Source organism: Mauremys reevesii, linkage group 24 (genome assembly GCF_016161935.1).
Source record: "Mauremys reevesii isolate NIE-2019 linkage group 24, ASM1616193v1, whole genome shotgun sequence".
NCBI classification, from domain to species: Eukaryota; Metazoa; Chordata; order Testudines; family Geoemydidae; genus Mauremys; species Mauremys reevesii.
Window position 1 is genome coordinate 19,197,636 of NC_052646.1, and position 18,436 is coordinate 19,216,071.

The 18,436-nt window shown below is 47.3% G+C and overlaps 1 protein-coding gene and 1 pseudogene across 1 annotated transcript; one reads left to right on the forward strand and one right to left on the reverse strand.

Annotated features, from left to right (window-relative positions):
- Positions 1–2,830: 2,830 nt before the first annotated feature.
- LOC120390594 lies at positions 2,831–10,826 on the reverse strand (annotated as a pseudogene).
- Positions 9,470–11,795, forward strand: LOC120390024 (probable G-protein coupled receptor 33). The gene is made up of 2 exons (XM_039512233.1): positions 9,470–9,548; positions 10,612–11,795. The coding sequence occupies exons 1-2, from the start codon at positions 9,525–9,527 to the stop codon at positions 11,665–11,667; spliced, it is 1,080 nt and encodes a 359-aa protein (XP_039368167.1). The 5' UTR covers positions 9,470–9,524; the 3' UTR covers positions 11,668–11,795.
- The last annotated feature ends 6,641 nt before the right edge of the window (positions 11,796–18,436 follow it).

Below are 18,436 nucleotides of genomic sequence, written 5' to 3' on the forward strand. Positions count from 1 at the left end.
AGATTGGAGCTGGCATCTGCTAGGAGGAAAGGCCTCATGGCCCATTCCCCACCCTTCTCAGCCAGCCCGTCATCCAGATCCCAGTGCCTGGAAAGTGGCACCAAGCCGCAGGGGCTCTGCTGGAGCAAAGGGTGATCGTTTGATTGGGGACTCCACAAGATGCAGACCCCTGATGATGAGCTGCTGTTAATATTCACAAATTGCACTGACGCCCCCGTGGATGGGGCAACTGCCTTGAAAAAGTCACTCTGCAACGGAGGCGGGGGTGGAGGGGGTTGTAATGCAAATTTAGGGTCATTTGTTTCCTGTGATACAGACTCCCCCTCCCACCGCTTGCATGTGCTGATTGAAAATTTTCAGATGGTTATAATACTCTCGGTGCAGAGTGAGGCAAAAAAACAAAGAGGCTGAATTTCAGGAAACATCGAGCCCGGACGGCCCCGGAGCTCAGCTACGCAATGGGAACGAGGGCTGTACTGTAAAAGTGAGTCTGCTCCTCAAGCTCTTCACACTTGCGTTTAATAGCAGTTCACACCTCTGCGAGGTTCGGCTTCCACCAGAAACTGAGGGTGAGTAACAGCCACGCTGAGCTGACACAAGGGGGCCTAGAGACACAGCTCTTTTGATCTAGAAAGGGAGATGTTTGTGTTCTCGTGCCTATTATCACCTTTGACTTGGTGTCTTCAGCTACAACGGCATTGAATTGGGACCACTGGTGGCATGTAAGTCCTCTGCCTTTAACCTATTCTTCATGTCTCTGATTCTTCCAAAAAATTGGGAGGTTGTGAATTTTTTTAGCAAAATTTTTAGCAAATGAAAAGCGGGGGGGGGGGCAGTCTGTACAAAATGTTTTTTTTTGTTGTGAGCTTAGATTTTACACATTTTAAATAAAATTGAAGTACACTTCAAGACAAAGCCCTTTCGAAAAAGAAAATCAAAATGTTTCATTTGAAAATGTCAGATTTTTGGTGATTGCGTGAAACAATTTGGCAAATTTGATACTAATTCACTAAATGTTTTGGTGTTAATAAATTTACTCCAACTGCTAGAGACCACTGTCCTCCCAGAGCTGGGGATTGAACCGAGGATTCCTTGCTCCTAGACTCCACTCCCCTCCCAGAGGCAGAAGAACCTGAGAACTCTGAAGCGAAGTCAACGGAGCTACATTGATTTACACTGGCTGAGGATCTGCCCAGTTCACTCCATGCCCTACTGCCTTATGGGCTTAATATTCCAAAATAATTGGTGATTATTTGTTATGCTTCTATTTTGGGGGGGGGGTTCGCAGATGAACACTGTGATGGGGCATGACTCACCACTGCGGTGCCTCCTGCTGGCAGTCCAGGGAATTAGCACTGTGCCCTCTTCTGGTGGTGTCTTGCCCACTTCACTCCCAGGACCACGGCCTCCTCCTTCATTGACACTGCCCCCTGGCTGTGCCACACTCTATGCCCCACCATCACACCTAGAACTCAAGAGGTTTCAGAACTAGCCAAATATCAAGAACTCATTATACTGCTCTCTCTCTTTCTTTGTATAGATAGATATAGCTTGATATAGATATATACACATATAAACCCAATAGTGCCCCATCAGTTCTAGATATTTGAGTAGCTCTTGAACCTCTTGAGCTCTAAGTCTGACAAGTTTTTTAAAACCCAAACTCGTCCTATGTCAGCTAGGACATCATATATGAGGTTGGAAACTAGGATGTTCTGGACCACATAGCACCTATTGAGTTTTAAAATCATGACTGACCTAGAACCCAAAGGTTCAAGAACCAGCCAAATATCTAGAACTCATAGGATCTTATTGGCTTTTGAAACATACAAGGGGTTTGAAAACTAAATATCCCAGTGACCGGGTTATGTGGTCATTGTAAAGCATTTCAGAGCCATCACACAAACTTTATGGAATCTAAGTAGTTCAAGTAAAACCCAGGAATGATTATTATTTATTATTTGAAGTAGTTCTGGGAGCCCTAGTCCTGGCCCAGGACCTCGCTGTGCTAGATGCTGTACAAACAGAGGAAAGAGAGAGTCCGTGTCCCAGAGATCTCAAAATCTAAGGGGATGCAATGAATCGAGACCTGGGCAGGGATGCAGGAGACCTGAGTTTGTTCCCGGTTCTGCCACAGAACGGACTGAAGGTTCTACTGGGTGACCTTGGCCAAATCACTTCCCCCCATCTGTGCCTCAGTTTCCCCATTTGTAAAAACTGGAAGACTGCTACTGACCTCCTTCCTAAAGTTCTTTGAGATCTACTGATGACTAGCACTAGAGAAGAGCTAGATAGCTCTCCTATAATACTCAGAGTCTTCTATGATATACTACACCTAAGGGATTAAAAACCACCTGGAAATCTAGAACCACAATGAAAGTTTTAGCAAACGATCTGGAACCTGTTGGATTCTATGTGGTTTGGAAAGACTCTAGAATCCTGTGATGTCCTGGATCTAGTCGGGAATCTAGAACCCATTGACTCTGAATTTGAACACATTGAGAGACTTACAAGAAATGAGATTCCAGAGCCATCTAGTGATGCAGAATCCAAGAGATTCAATGAGGTGAGAACACATTGTGTGATCTAAAACAAACAAGATTCTGGAGCTGACTACTAATCTGGTTCTATTGATGACCCACTGAGATTGAAAAAAAATGAGATACCTAGAACACATGGGATTCTGGAGAGAGTAGGGAATCTAGAATCCAGGGACACTGCACGGTTTATAAACATTGATATATCTGGAACCCATCAGGATTTAGAACCATATGGGATCTAGGAACAAAGGGGATGTCAAGTTTTCAACTCTCCCTAAGTTTGGGCACCTTCAGGCCATTTCCTGTTTTGTGTTCTCAACTTCTGACCCCTGTCTTCCATTAGACCAATGGTCCCCAATGCGCCCGCGGGGGCATCTTAATGTGCCCGTGTCCTGGTCCCTGGGGGAGCACCTGCCAAAATGTTGCCGAATTTCAGCGGCATTTCAGCGGGGATGCCTCTCGCTGACGCCGCTTGCCGTCGACAAGTGACATCATCGAGAGGCATCACTCCTGAATTTCGGCGGCGATGCCTCTCGCTGACACCGCTTGCCGTCGACAAGTGATGTCATCGAGAGGCGTCGCTCCCAAATTTCGGTGGGGACGCCTCTCGATGACGTCACTTGTCGACGGCAAGCGGCATCAGCGAGAGGCGTCGCCGCCGAAATGCTGCCGAAATATGGTGGCATTTCGGCGGGTGCTCCACCGCCGTAGTGGTCTTCGGCTGGCGCCTGCCAGCCAAAAAGGTTGGGGACCACTGCGTTAGACTCAGGGCACTGCTGCCAAGATCATCAACAAAAGCCTCTTTGACCAGAGTGAGAAGAAACATCCTGAACACTTGCCAGAACTTCTCCCCCATGAAGAGCTAGAGGATGGGGGAGAAGGAGGAATTGACGCATGATGTGAAGGTATAAATGACCAAAAGGGAGCCTGTCACTGACTCTGGCACCTCCTTCTTGTTGAGCTTCAAGCCATGATAGTGGTGGCAGGGGAGCCAGCCAAGGAAGAAGGAAACCACCAGGGCCACCATTACTTTCAGGGGCTTCCCAGTGCATGCCCGTTTCTTCTCCTTCATCTTCAGCCCCATGCGGCCGTGGCATCCCGTGATGGTGCAGAAAGGCAGCAGGAAGCCAGCAGTAACCAGACCATGAAGACAGCCAGGTGGACCTGTCTGCCCAGGTCCTGTGTCTTGGCTCCGTTCCAGCCTCCAGAGATGTTGTAATTATTGATGCACGTGATCCTGCCCCCTTCCACCATATGGGTCTCCTGGAAAGCCAGGTAGGGATCACTGAGAGTGAAGGAGGCCAGCCAAGCACCCACGGCCAGCTTTCCAGTCCAGGGCAGGGAGTGGTGATTCCGAAATCAGATGGGAATGTGAATAAGGGTGTTAAAGTCCAGGCTGATGAGCGCGAGAAGTAAGATGGAGATGAACATGTTCAGAGAGAGGCATGCACAGAGGAGTTTGCACATGGCCATGCTGAAGACCCAGTGGAAACCCAGGAGAATGTAGATGGTGAAGAAGGGGATCAGCAGGGTGAAGATGAGGTAGCAGGAGACCAGGTAGAGGAACCGCAGCATGGTCACCGTCTGCTTCATCTTCAGCCCCAACACACAGAGGTACAGCGCGTTCCCCACCACACGCACCAGGAAGGTGGAGAAGAGCAACAGAGCTGTGGCGAGGTGAGTGGTGCTCACAGCACCTGAGGTCTGACTGGAATTCTCCCCAGTGGTTGTTTGGATGGTCGTGTTGCCTTGGTCCATGGTGCCCTGGGGAGAGACAAAAGAGGGGTTAAAAATGACCACAGAGGAGGGGAAAACAGAGAATGGAAACAAGGAAGGGAGAAATACCAGAGGGTCAGGAATGCACCATTGGAGAGGACCTCTCTGGGCACCCTCTCGTCCTCCAGACTATCCAGGCTAGGTATTCTCAGATCAACTGGGATATGGCCAGTGGAACTCACTGCTACAAGACAGAGCTATGGGTCACCTCTTGATCTGAGCATTCTGTGCCCAGGATTTTTGCAGGGTTTGCATCAGAACCCTTGTATGACCCTTTCCTCCTTAAGTGAGAGCAAGGATTCTGGAGTAATAGGGAAATGGATGGAACCAGATGGATACGTCAGCGGTTTATCACCAGGAATTTCAAACCAGGTCTGGTTCCTTTTCAAAACTTTAATGCAATTTTTTGTTAATGAAAGAAGTGGAAACTGGATTTGTTTCAGGTTTTGGAAACTGACTGGAGTAAAAGATTTGGAAGTTTCAATAAATGTTTTGGGGGATGGGTAAAAAATGGCAGGTTTGGTAAGAAACAACATGGGGTTTGAGTCAAATGTTCAGTTTTTATAAACTGTTTCAAGCCCAAATGCTCAGGTTTTGAAAACGGATTTTTGGTAAGGGAAAAAAACCCAATCAGGTTTCAGTAACTGTCTTTGGGGTTTGATTCAAAACCGTCAGTTTTGATGAAAACCATTCGGAGGCTTCGTAAAAGACTTGAGTTTTCAGAAAACAGCTTTTAGCCTAAGCTTTGATTTTTGAAAACTGTTTTTTTGGGGGAAAAACACTCATTTTCCAGTTTTAAATAATCCAGTTGTCAGGCTGGTTTTTTGGTTAAAAAAAAGTTCAAAGTTTATTAAAAACTGATTTTTTTTAAACTGCAAACTCAACACTTTTACCCCCAAATTTAAAAGTTTGTACATTTTAAGTCAGAGGTTAGGAAACACTTTCTAACTCTCAAGGGGGAGACGCTCTGGAATTGGCTTCCAGGGGTGGTTTTGGGATCCCCATCACTGGAGGGATTTAAGAACAGCTGGACAAACACCTGGTGGCTTTTCCGGAAGATGCTCTTGGCAAACACAAGGGATTGGGCTCAGTACGGGGAGACTAGTTGAGAGCCTCTCGCCTGGGCTGTGCCAGAGACAAGACTGGAACAATTTAGGGGCCCGTCTGGGTTCCAGATGGACGGATTTATGAATTAGCAGCAGCAGGAGTCTGAGAATTCAGAGCAACTTTGCCCTCACATCAGAGCCCTCTCCACTGGGTTCCCTTCTCGCTGGGGATAAATGCGTTTGACATCTGGCCAGCCAGATCCCCGGCACAGACCTGAGCGTCACCGGCACATGTGAGGCTTGGCAGGCTGGGGGCAGGCAACGGGAAGGGGAACTGCCGTCTGGCTGATGCAGAAAAACCTCAAAAGCTGAAGTGGTTTCACAAATGCACACGCCTAAGCCAGCAGGAGAAAGTGCCGAGCTTCTTTGCCTGGATGGGGCTTTCCACCTGGCAGTCTTGGGCCTTTTTAAGGGCTGGGACTCAGGACACCTGGGTTCTATTCCTGCCTTGGGGAGGGGGTCTAGTGGTTAGAGCGGTGGGGGCTGGGAATCAGGGTAGCTGGGTTCTATTTCTGCCTCAGTGGATGGGTTCTAGTGGCTAAAGCTTAAATGCCCAAGGACAGAAAAACTGCTCAACAAGCCCATCTACCCCGGCGTCCTGTCTCTAGCAAAGCCCAGCTGCTTCCAAGGAAGGCACAAGACACCCCTAAGTGGATGAGAATGGAATAATCTCCCTGTGGGGGAAATTCACTGCTAGCCCCTTATGCCTAGGGGTCCCTGTTCCTGCTCTAAACAAGTGGGTCTAACCTCTTTCCAAGGATCTTGCACTGAGTTTTAACTCCTGGCTAGAAAGGCTCCGCTTGTCCTCATTACTCATAGGCGAGGCTACATTTTAGTCAAAGGTGTTTTTAGTAAATGTTATGGACAGGTTACGGTCAGTAAACAAAAATTCTGGGCCTGTGACCTGTCCATGATTTTTACTATATACCCCTAACTAAAACGTGGGGATGGAGTGCTCTGGGGGGCAGTCTGGGAGTGCCACGGGTGCTCAGGGAGTGGCCCAGTACCACCACTGGTTTTGGGAAGGTCGGGGCGGTGGCACACAGCCCAGGACTGCCATGAGTGTTGGGGGGTGGGGTTGGCAAGGTCCCCGCTCCGACCAGCATGTGTGTGCAGCTCCTAGTGAGAGGAGTGTCCAGGGGGGCTCCGCACGCTGCTCCCACCACAAGCGCTGATGCCGCACCTCCCATTGGCTGGGAACCGCAGCCAATGGGAGCTGCAGGGGCAGTGCCTGCAGGCGTGGGCAGCACACTGAGCCTCCCGGCCCCTCAGCCTAGCAGCTGCAGGGACATGCCGGTGGGAGCCGGGGAGCTCACCCCCCCAATGTAAGCACCACCCCACACCCCAACCACCTGCCCCAGCCCTGAGCCCCCTCCCACACCCAAACTGCTGCTGCTGCTGGCCCAGGGACTGGACTCTGCACTTGTCCTTGATGAACCTCATCAGGTTTCTTTTGGCCCAATCCTCCAATTTGTCTAGGTCCCTCTGGACCCTCTCCCTACCCTCCAGCGTATCTACCTCTCCCGCCAGCTTAGCGTCATCTGCGAGCTTGCTGAGAGTGCAATTCATCCCACCATCCAGATCATTAATGAAGATATTGAACAAAACCAGCCCCAGGACCGACCCTTGGGCCACTTGGTGTGGGATTAGAATGTGAGATACTGAGCTGATTATGCTGGGAGTTGTGTGTGAAGGACTGGCCTTGGGCTTGTTCTCATTAGCCAGTTAATTGTAAATAGGATACAGGTGTGTAGGATAATTACCCTATGGGTTATAGCTGCAGCTGTGTTGATTTGATTAATCAATTAGCAATTGATTAGCCACCATTTTGTATATAAGAGCATGCTGGGAAATGAATAAAGAAGGATATGCATACACACACACGCTGTCTCTCTCTGCTTGGGCTCTGTTCCTGCTCGAGCGCGATGCAACAAATGGTGACCTGAGTTCAGTGTGAGCTCAGTGTTGGCAGCTACCATGAAAACCACTGTATTAGCGGAAGATATGCATGAGATCAGGTCCTGGCAGTTAGTGATGTTGATTTCTAGGACATTGAGCACAGCAAGGCTGTTGAGATCTTCAAGACTGTCCGGGAGATCATCATTCCTCTAGACTCCATGCTGTGAGACAAGGAGGAGTTTGGAACTTTGAAATCAATATGAAGGCGGGGTTTGAGAGGATTAAGGTCTCTCAGGCAGCTGCAGAACTTCAGCAGTATTGTATGCAGAATCCTGTGCTTTACTCTGAAGTCAGACAACGTTCTCTTCAAGTATGAAATGAATAACAGCTGCCTTTCCTTTTTAAGAAAACACTATCTCTGTGCCACTGAGTGCATGTTAAAATATATAAGAACCTAGTTTTAATAAGAGAATAGTGTTGCTAAATGGAAAGGTTTTTGTTTTGTTTTTAAAATTTTAAGACTTGGGAGTTAACTCAGACTGCTTTGCAGCTGCCTTTAAATCAGTATGTGATGTCTTTTATAGAAATTGCCTCACAGATTTGATTTTAATGACACATTCACTACAGAATGTCCAACTTGTTTACTGTCTTTATTTGTGCTTCTCAAGATACTGCTATTTTGTGCTGGTTGCATAGCATTTAGTGTACCATGCAATTATTATTAAGAGTTATGTTTTGTGTTTTTTGTTTTGTCTTGTGATGTCTTCCGGCCAGAATTGTTGTTGTGTTGTTAATATTTTCTCCCTCAGTGTCAGTTTGATCGCCTGACATCTGAGGAATCCTGTAGAGTTTGCATTATTTATTTGTTGTGTTTTATTCTTGTTTGGTGTTGTTGGGTTATATGTTAATGATTGCATGGTTATATAGGTTGGTTTTATAAAGTTTTAATTTTGGTTTGTGAACAGATTACTTAGTGGTTGTGTATTGTGATCTTATTTGAAGGTTCTGAGGCAGATCATCAGCTGGTGTTACTTTACACCAGCTGAGGACAAACACTATGGTTTTTAGTTTTCCATCATAATATTTATTATGATAATTTAAACTTCTTGGACAAGACTAAGATAGATTGTGGTGTTATGTTGTTATAAGTTGGAAATGTTTTGTGAATGTTTTTTATCCTCTTTTCCTTTCCCTCTTCTTTATTTTGAATAGAGGGGGGAGATGTGGGATTAGAATGTGAGATACTGAGCTGATTATGCTGGGAGTTGTGTGTGAAGGACTGGCCTTGGGCTTGTTCTCATTAGCCAGTTAATTGTAAATAGGATACAGGTGTGTAGGATAATTACCCTATGGGTTATAGCTGCAGCTGTGTTGATTTGATTAATCAATTAGCAATTGATTGTCTACCATATTGTATATAAGAGCATGCTGGGAAATGAATAAAGGGATATGCATACACACACACACTATCTCTCTCTCTGCTTGGGCTCTGTTCCTGCTCGAGTGCGATGCAACAACTTGGTACTGGCTGCCAACTAGACATGGAGCCATTGATCACTCCCTTGAGCCCAACATCCTAGCCAGCTTTCTATCCACCTTATAGTCCATTCACCCAGCCCATACTTCTTTAACTTGCTGGCAAGAATACTGCGGGAGAACGTATCAAAATCTTTGCTAAAGTCAAGAAATATCACGTCCACAGCTTTCCTCATGTCCACAGAGCCAGTTATCTCAGTAGATCTCAAAGAACTTTGCCAAGAAGGTCAGTAGCAGTCTCCTGGATTTTACAAATGGGGAAACTGAGGCACAGAGTGCGGACGTGACTTGGCCCAGGGCACTCAGTCTGCCAGTGGCAGAGCCAGGAATAGTATCAAGGCCTCCTGAGACCTCGTCCAGGTCTCTATCGACCCTGACTCCTTAGTCAGTAAGCTCTCTCTTTATACAGCACACAGCACACTGGGGTTTAGGGACATGACTACTGGGTTCTGTTTCTTAGGTTGTGGCTCTGCTCAGATAGTATCTGAATGCTCATTTCCATTTATGGTTTGCAGCTTTTCTATTTAGAGAGCAAGTGGGGGTGGAGAATGTAGCAGACACAGAGATAAGGGGAGTGAACTCAACACACAGGAGAGCACCGAGGCAGGGACAGACAAACAGACACTTTGCTGCGCAAACGCACATCATCCGAGTCTCTGCACTGGGTATGTTTCCACCACTTGCTGACCAGGTGAGTCAAGGTGATAGGCAGAGGCCCCCTCGTTGGATCTGAAGGGGAATTTCCTTGTAAGGGCACCTAGAAACCACAGAAATTTGCTATTGTAAAGGCAAACCAGTGGGACTTCCTGCCACTGGGTATCAGTGGTGTTACCCTGTGAAACTCCCTGCCACTGGGTAGCACTGGGGGCACTTAATACACAGAGGCAGAAGGTGAGATCTGTAATGTGGGTGAATTTTTTGCTCTTGTTTCAGGGTAATCAGGTGAGGGGTTCCCCACTTGAAGAGTCTAAGAAACAGGATCCCACATCCCTCCCAGTGCCCAAGAGTCTTGCCTCCCAGCCCCTCCACAATTCCCTAACCATTAGGCCTTTCTACAGAGCTAATAAGGCTGTGAGGGGGGAAATCCCGGACAGAGGCTTCCTGTGTTACAATGTAGGTGAGAAGGACCCTGCACGCTCTCACAATTCAGGGTGTAGCAGCAATTCCTGTGACTGGCAGATGAGCACAAGAGATGGGGTGAGGGAGGGGAGGTTTTGTCTTCCTTGTAGCAGCGAGTTCCACTGGCACCAGTATGCTACGGGTCAACAGCACTGATCCTCACCTAACTGAGTAGCCTGATCTCCTTCCCTGGGGCCAGATTGGAGCTGGCCACCCTGGAAGGGAAAGGCCCCATGGCCCATTCTCTGCTCCCCTGAGCCAGTCCAGATCACATCTACATGGTATTCTCTGCATAGCTGTATATTTGATATACTAGAGTGTCCCCTTCCCCACTCCTCCCACGTCTGCTATCCCCCTTGTCCTCCCCTAATGCTCACAGCTCTATCCTGTAGCAGTGAGTTCCAACGGCTATAGCCCAGTTTCTGAGAATATCCAGCCTCAATATTCTGGAGGACCAGAATCCATTAGGTGTAGTATATTATAGAAGAGTCTGTGTATTATAATAGCGTTATCCAGCAAGGTCCTCTCAAAAGTTACCTTCCTAACGCACTCTGGTATTTCTCCCCTCTTCTTTTCCACTCTCCCTTTTCACCTCCACTGTTGTCACTTCCAACCCCTCTCCTGTCTCTTCCCAGGGTACCATGGAACAAGATATGATTGCACTCCCACCAACCATAGTGGCAAATTTCAGCAAGACCCCAGAGACCATGAAGATCCCTCACCTGGCCTCTGCTGTGTTGCTCTTCATCACCTTCCTAGTGGGTGTGGCGGGGAACGGGCTGTACCTGTGGGTGCTGGGGCTGAAGATGAGGAGGACGGTGACCACACTCTGGTTCCTCCACCTGGTTTCCTGCTACCTCCTCTTCACCCTGCTGATCCCCTTCTTTGCCATCTACATCCTCCTGGATTTCCATTGGGTCTTTGGTATGGCTGCCTGCAAGCTTCTCAATGCCTTCATTTCCATGGGCATGTTCTCCTCCATCTTTCTTCTCACACTCATCAGCCTGGACCGCTACACACTCACTCACCATCCCATTTGGTCCCGGAATCACCGCACCGTGCCACAGGCTTGGAAGCTGATTGTGGGTGTGTGGCTGGCCTCCTTCGGTCTCAGCACTCCCTACCTGGCTTTCCGGGAGACCCGGGTGGTGGACGGGGGCAGGATTGTCTGCATCAATAATTACAACATCTCAGGAGACTGGAATGAAGCCAAGACAGAGGACCTGGGCAGAAGGGTGCACCTGGCCATCTTCGTGGTCCGGCTCCTGCTGGGTTTCCTGATACCCTTCTGCACCATCATGGGATGCTATGTCCGCGTGGGGCTGAAGATGAAGGAGAAGAAGCTAGCGTGGGCTGGAAAGCCCTTCAAAGTCATGGTGGCTGCGGTGATTTCCTTCTTCCTCGGCTGGCTGCCCTACCACCTCTACCAGGGCTTGAACTTCTACAAGGAGGAGATGCCAGAGTCAGTGATGGGTGCCCTCTTGGTCATTTACACCTTCACGTCCTGCTTCAATGCCTCCTTCACCCCCATTCTCTACCTCTTTGTGGGGGAGAAATTCTGGCAGGTTTTCAGGACGTCTCTTCTCACTTTGGTCAAAGTGGCTTTTGTTGACGATCTCAGCAGCAGTGCCCCTGCTTCTAGTGGAAGACATAGGTCAGAAGTCGAGAACACAAAACAGGAGATGGTCTGAAGGTGCCCAAACTTAGGGAGAGTTGAAAACTTGGCATTCCTTTGTTCTTAGATTCCTGCTGGTTCTGAAGCCTAATGGGTTCCAGGTATCTCAATGTTTATTAACCCCTCAGTGTTCCTGGATTCTAGATTCCCTGCTGTCTCCAGAATCCTGCACGTTCTAGGTCTCTCAATTTTTTGAAACTCAGTGGGTCATCAGTGGCACCAGAATGATAGCCAGCTCCAGAATCTTGTTGGTTTTTGGTCTCTCAATGTGTTCTTATCTAGTTCACTCTCTTGGATTCTACATCTCTAGCTGGCTCTGGAACCGCATTTATTGTAAGTCTTTCAAAGTGTTCAAACTCAACGTCTATTGAGTCTAGGTCCCTGACTGTATCTAGGGCATCACTGGGTTCTAGAGTGTTTTCAAACTACAAAGAATCCAACAGGTTCCAGATTGTTTGTTTGCTATAACTTTCATCATGGTTCTAGATTGCCAAAGGGTTTAAAATCCATTAGGTGTAGCATATTACAGAAGAGTGTGTGTATTGTAATAGCGATATCTACCTCTTCTCTTGTATTTGTCATCAGTAGATCTCAAAGATCTTTACCAAGGAGGTCAGTAGCAGTCTTCCATTTTTATACAAATGGGGAAATTGAGGCACAGAGTGGGAAAGTAACTTGACCAAGGTCACCCAGCAGGCCAGTGGCAGAGCTGGAACAAATGTCGGTCCCCTACATTCCAGCTGAGGTTTCTTTCATTTTCGTCTTCTTACGCAGTGAGATCTCTGGGATTGGTTCTGTGTTTTCACTCTGTGTTTGTACCGTGCCTAGCACAGCAGGGTTCTGGGCCAGGACTGGTGCTCCCAGAACTACCAAAATAAATAATAATAAATTATAATAATAATGATTCCCAGGTTTTCCCTGAACTATGTAGTTTCTGTAAGGTTTGTGTGACAGTTCTGACATAATTACAAACCCTGTGGGACCCAATCACTGGGATATTTTGTGTGGGGAGGCTCTGGCTTAGTTAAAGAGCGGCCGGTAAGGAAATCAGCTAGTAGAATAAAAAGATGCTCCAGAGAAACTACCTGCCTATGAACTCTTCAGGGTGGTGAAGAGGGAACATCCATGCTAATAGGAGTGACGATATATGGAACGTGGGTGATCATTCATAATATTATGGATACGAAATTGCCATGAAACATACCGAACATGCCATGTAAGCTATCAGTGGAAAAGTTATTATTTGATAAATATGATAACCTTGTTTATGTGTATGCATCCTCTTTGTATCATGAGTTGTAAATATGTGTGGTACATTGATATCTCAAACCTGTGCTGTGTATCTGGGTGACCCCCAGGAAGATCGCATCAGCACTGTCCAGCATTGTATTTTGGGTAAGAGCCAACGCAGTATTGATCTGGGAATGTGGCTGGCCCTTTGGGGATCAGAAGAACATTTTGTGTAGTGAATAGAATTTTAAGTAACTTCTCACTTTACTGGACCTATTTGCTGACTGGGAGCTGTGATAGACCCAGGCCAGTTGAGAACAGCAGAGTAGTTCTTTCTTTCTTTCTTTCTTTCTTTCTTTCTTTCTTTCTTTCTTTCTTTCTTTCTTTCTTTCTTTCTTGTGTTTTGCTTTATTTCTGGTAAATGAACCCACATCCATTTAGTCCTGAAGACAATATTTAAATCTGTGTTTTACCTTTGTGATGGGGCAAGGCCGGATGGCTACAGTAAAGTAGTGAGGAATAGGTATGTTAGCCCCAGGCTAAACAAATCCCTGGTACCATGGTAACCAAATGGCAGTTGCTCCAGGTTAATCAAGACACCTGGGGCCAATTAAGATCTTTCTAGAAGGCAGTGGAGAGAGCTACATTGATTGGGACACCTGAAGCCAATCAAGGGCTAGTTAAAAGCCTCCCAGTTAGTCAGTGAGGGGTGTGTGTGAGGAGCTGGGAGCAAGAGGCACAAGGAGCTGAGGCTGTGCTGCTGGAGGGCTGAGGAGTACAAGCGTTATCAGACACCAGGAGGAAGGTCCTGTGGTGAGGATAAAGAAGGTGTTTGGAGGAGGCCATGGGGAAGTAGCCCAGGGAGTTGTAGCTGTCATGCAGCTGTTACAAGAGGCACTATAGACAGCTGCGATCCACAGGGCCCTGGGCTGGAACCTGGAGTAGAGGGTGGGCCCAGGTTCCAGCTCCTGATCAGACACAGGAGGAGTTGACCCAGACTGTGGGTCCCACCAGAGGGGAAGCTCTCTGAGGTGAGCAAATCCGCCAATATGCGCAGGACCCACCCAGGTAGAGGAGGAACTTTGTCACACCTCATGCTGCACCGATGCTCCCTTTCACAGAGCTACTGCTGCCAAGCAGCAGCTTTCTTTTCCAAGCCAGCCAAACTGCTCAAGCGGCTGTAACTTTTTCACGGGTAAAATTCATTGGAATTTATACTTTTATTTAGTTGAAGCTGTAGCAATGGTGAGGGTCTGTATTCAGCAGTAAGGGTTGTTCCTGAGGCTTGGCTAAATGCCAGGCTTTCCGAGAAGCAGAGCATTGAAGTCCCACATCTTTCCCTTTACACTTTGACATTCGCGACGACTATGTTCGTGTCACTGTTACTCTACCATAAAATATGAGATCTAAGGATTCTGTCAATCCTGTGTTCATTTTCATCTCTCACATATAATCACAATTACTTTTCCACAGGGGGTAGTGGCCTGCAAGGGGACTGTACTACCTTTTTTCTGAGGAGGAAGACATTATCCTAGTACTCCAATAATATGAACTTTCCTTCTGCTAAAAATTCACGTACAGTATTTTGCCTTATATTGCAGCCAAATTTTTTTGAACTAGAGACTGATATTGAGCTTATAAATCCATACTTATCTATTGTGATAGACCCCGGCCAGTTGGGAACAGCAGAGTAGTAGAAGGCAGATATACTGGCCACTGGATTAGCAGTTTTCTGTTCCCTGAGTGACCAGAGCAGGGGCTGCTCCAGGCTAATGAGAACACCTGACTCCAATGAACCTGCTAAGAGTCCGGTGAGGCTGTTAAGCACCTGACTTTAATTAAGGCCCCTCTGATGCTATAAAAGGGCTCACTCCAGTCAGGCCAAAGGGAGCCAGAGGAGAGGAAGTGTGTGTGAGGAACTGGGAGCAAGAGATGTGCAAGAAGCTGAGAGTGAGTAGGCAAACTGCTGGAGGACTGAGAAGCACAAGTGTTACCAGACATCAGGAGGAAGGTCTGGTGGTGATGACAAAGAAGCTGTTGGGAGGGGGCCATGGGGAAGTAGCCCAGGGAGTTGTAGCTGTCGTGCAACTGTACCAGGAGGCACTTTAGACAGCTGCAGTCCACAGGACCCTGGGCTGGAACCTGGGGTAGAGGGTGGGCCTGGATTCTCCCCAAACCTCCCAACGCCTGATCAAACACAGGAGGAATTGACCTGCCCTGTGGCTTCTACCAGAGGGGAAGGTCTCTGAGCTGTTTTCCCAACCCATAGGGTAAATCTGTGAGGTGAGCAAATCCACCAATAAGCACAGGACCCACCAAGGTAGAGGAGGAACTTTGTCACAGAGCCTAAGATTGGAATGCAATAAAGGGGGCTGTGGGATTGTTGTTGATTATTATTATTATTGGCTTTTTGATAACTCATGTGGGGGATCAGGAGCACAGCTTGTGACTGGTGGGTGAATCTAACTACAGTGTTAATCACCAGTTTTGGGATAAACTGTTCTCCTTTTTTCAGCCTGTCCTGATCTTGGCATTTTCAATGTGGGCTGACCTATGCACCTCTGGGCACAGTGAAGATCTCACCTGCCAGCTCCAGCTAAGCTACAACCCCTTGGCCAAGGCTGGGGTCCACCACATCCAAAAGATGATAAAGAGTTAAAAAGATTCTCCCTGGTCGATTCTCCATCACTGGCAATTTTAAAAGCAGGACTGGATGGTATTTCTACCAGGTCTGCTCTAGTTCAACTAGGGATTAATTCAGAGATGTTCTGCAGTGGGTCAGACTAGAGGACCACCATGCTGCTTCTGGCCTTGGAATCTCTGGTTCCATCCAGAGGCAGATGTTGTTGGGGTGCTGTACCAGTTATCAGCTGGACCCACTGGGGTATCTGAGGAAGCCAGGCCTGTGTGGGCCACCACCCCAGGGTGGAGGGCTGCAGGTAAGTTAGACATGCACATAGCCCCTCTGTTTAAAAATCTTTTCCCATTGCTACTGTTCAGAAGAAACAAGACTGCCAAACCAGACAGATACCACCTCTTGCTTATTCAGAATTCAATAGGATCTCATGGATTCTAGGAATCCTGTGTAGTTCTTAACCTCTTGGGTCCCAGGTCTGTCAGTGTTTTGAATGCAATCTGATCTGATGTAGGTTAGATTTAGACATCATGTTTTCCAAGCCACTTTATGTTTCAAAAGCTAATCGGATCCTATGCATTCTAAATATTTGGCTGGTTCTTGAACCTCTTGGGTTCTAGGTCTGCCAAGATCTTAAAACCCAAAGAGATCCCATGTAGTCTAGAGCATCCTAGTTCTCAACCTCATATATGATGTCCTAGCCAACATAGGACCAGTCTGGGTTTTAATTTTTTTTGTCAGAGCAAGAACCCAAGAGGTTCAAGAATCACTCAAATGTCTGGACCTGGTGGGGTACTATTGTGTTTTAAATATATGCATATACATACGTGTGTGTGTGTGTGTGTGTGTGTATCTATGTGTCTATAGACACACACACACACATTAGTACCACATTAGTTCTAGATATTTGGCTAGTTGTTAAACGTCTTGTGTTCTAGGTATGACAATGTCTTGAAACCCAATGAGATCTGACGTGGTCTAGTACCTGAAGGGTTCCAAGCACATGGAATCACATACTGACTTGAGACACTTTCCAAGACGCCTGATGGTCACAAAGGATTCAGTTCCTTCTTCTGGAAAATCAGGCCTCTTTAACGGTGTTCATCTGGGAAACTCCCCAAAATAGAAGCATAACAAATAATCACCAATTATTTTGGAATATTAAGGCAGTAGGGCATGGAGTGAATAGGCCAGATCCTCAGCCAGTGTAAATCAGTGTAGATCTGTTGACATCACTTCAGAGTTCTTGGGCTCTTCTCTTGCCACTGGGAGATGCGTGGGGTCTAGCAGGTTAGCATGGGGGGCTAGGAGTCAGGATTCCTGGATTCAAACCCCAGGTCTGTAAGGAAATGGTGTTTAGCAGTTACAGTAGACTTAGTGATGACAAAACATTTAATAAACTAGTGCCAAATTTGCCAAATTGTTTTGCTCAACCACCAAAAAGCTGACATTTTCAAAATAAAACATTTTGGTTTTCTTCTTCAAAGCAGCTTTGTTTGAAAATTTTTAAACATTTTATTTGTTTAAAATGTGTACAAAAACCAAGCACAGGGGAAAAAAAACAAAACAGTTTGTTTGGACAGAAACAATCTCCGTTCCCACCCCACACACCCCTTTTCATTAGCTAATAATAATACTTTGGAATCATTCCAAATTATTCCCCTCCCAACCTCGTTTTTTCAGAAGAACCAGAGACCCAAAGAATTGGTGATTGGCGCAGGACTTATATGCTCTCTCTGGTCCATATTCAGCCCTGTTGTGGCTGAAGACACCAGATCAAAGATGGTAATAGTGATGAAAACACAAACATCTCCACTTCTAAATCAAAAGAGCAGTGGCTGTGTCTCCAAGCCCCCACGTATCAGCTCAACGTGCATGTTACTCACCCTCAAAACCCACCCTCACCCCATGTCTTGGACTCTTCTGCCTGTCACAGGAGCTCCTGCTACGCCCTGACTTGTGAGAGCGTACAGGGTTCTTCTCACCCTCACTGTAACACAGGAAGCCTCAATCCACAAACCTGCTTCTCTGACCCTCAGTCCCTGCAGCAGGGACCTCTGGGCTGTTGTTTCTGTCAGGGACTGAACCCCCCCGGCCTTATCAGCACAGTGTCCTTAGTGCTCTGCAGACTGGCCTAATGGTTACAGCAGAGAGACTGGAACCCAGGACTCCTGGGTTCTATTCCTGGCTCTGGGAGGTGAGTCAGGTCTAGTGGGTTACAGCTGGGAGGCAGGACTCCTGTGCTGTGGGAGGGATGGGGGGCAGGTCCTGCAGCTTAGAGCTTGGTAAATGGGGAACACCTCATCTGCCTAACCTGAAACAAAAAAGAGAAAAATAAACCCATATCACAGACCCCACTTACTACCTCTGTCTATTGAGTCCCCATGTTAATCCCATTAATACCCCGTGCTAGGGAGTCCTACATACTGATACCCAGGGGCAGGGAGTCCCACTTGTTTACTTTAATAGCAAATGTCTGTGGCTTCTAGGTAGGATTAGCAAAGAAATTCCCTGACAGACCCAATGATGGTGGGTGTTTGCCCAGCAAAGTGTCCATGAGTCTGTGCTGCCCTGTGTGCTACGGTCTCTCCCCTTAACTCTGTGTCTTCTACACGCTCCACCACCTGCTGTGTGAGATGGAGAAGCTGCAAACCATAGATGGAAATGATCATTCAGACACTGTCTTAGCAAAGAGACCACCTAAGAAACAGCCACTGCTCTAAAACTAGCCCCCACTCCCCTCCCAGAGCCAGGGATAGAACTCAGGAGCTCTGGTTCCCAGCCCCCCACTTGACCCCACTCCCCTCCCACATCTGGGGCTAGAACCCAGATGTCCTGAGTCACCCCTCCCTTGCTCTAACCACTAGCCTTGTGTCCAATGCTGCAGCGGGGGTCTGGGCGCTGGGGCTTTCCCCACCCT

Bases quoted from the DNA above. Each gene is read 5' to 3' on its own strand.
- LOC120390024 (XM_039512233.1), top strand. From the start codon at position 9,525: ATGTTTCCACCACTTGCTGACCAG. The intron at 9,549-10,611 runs GTGAGTCAAGGT...GTCTCTTCCCAG, and splicing joins TTCCACCACTTGCTGACCAG to GGTACCATGGAACAAGATAT.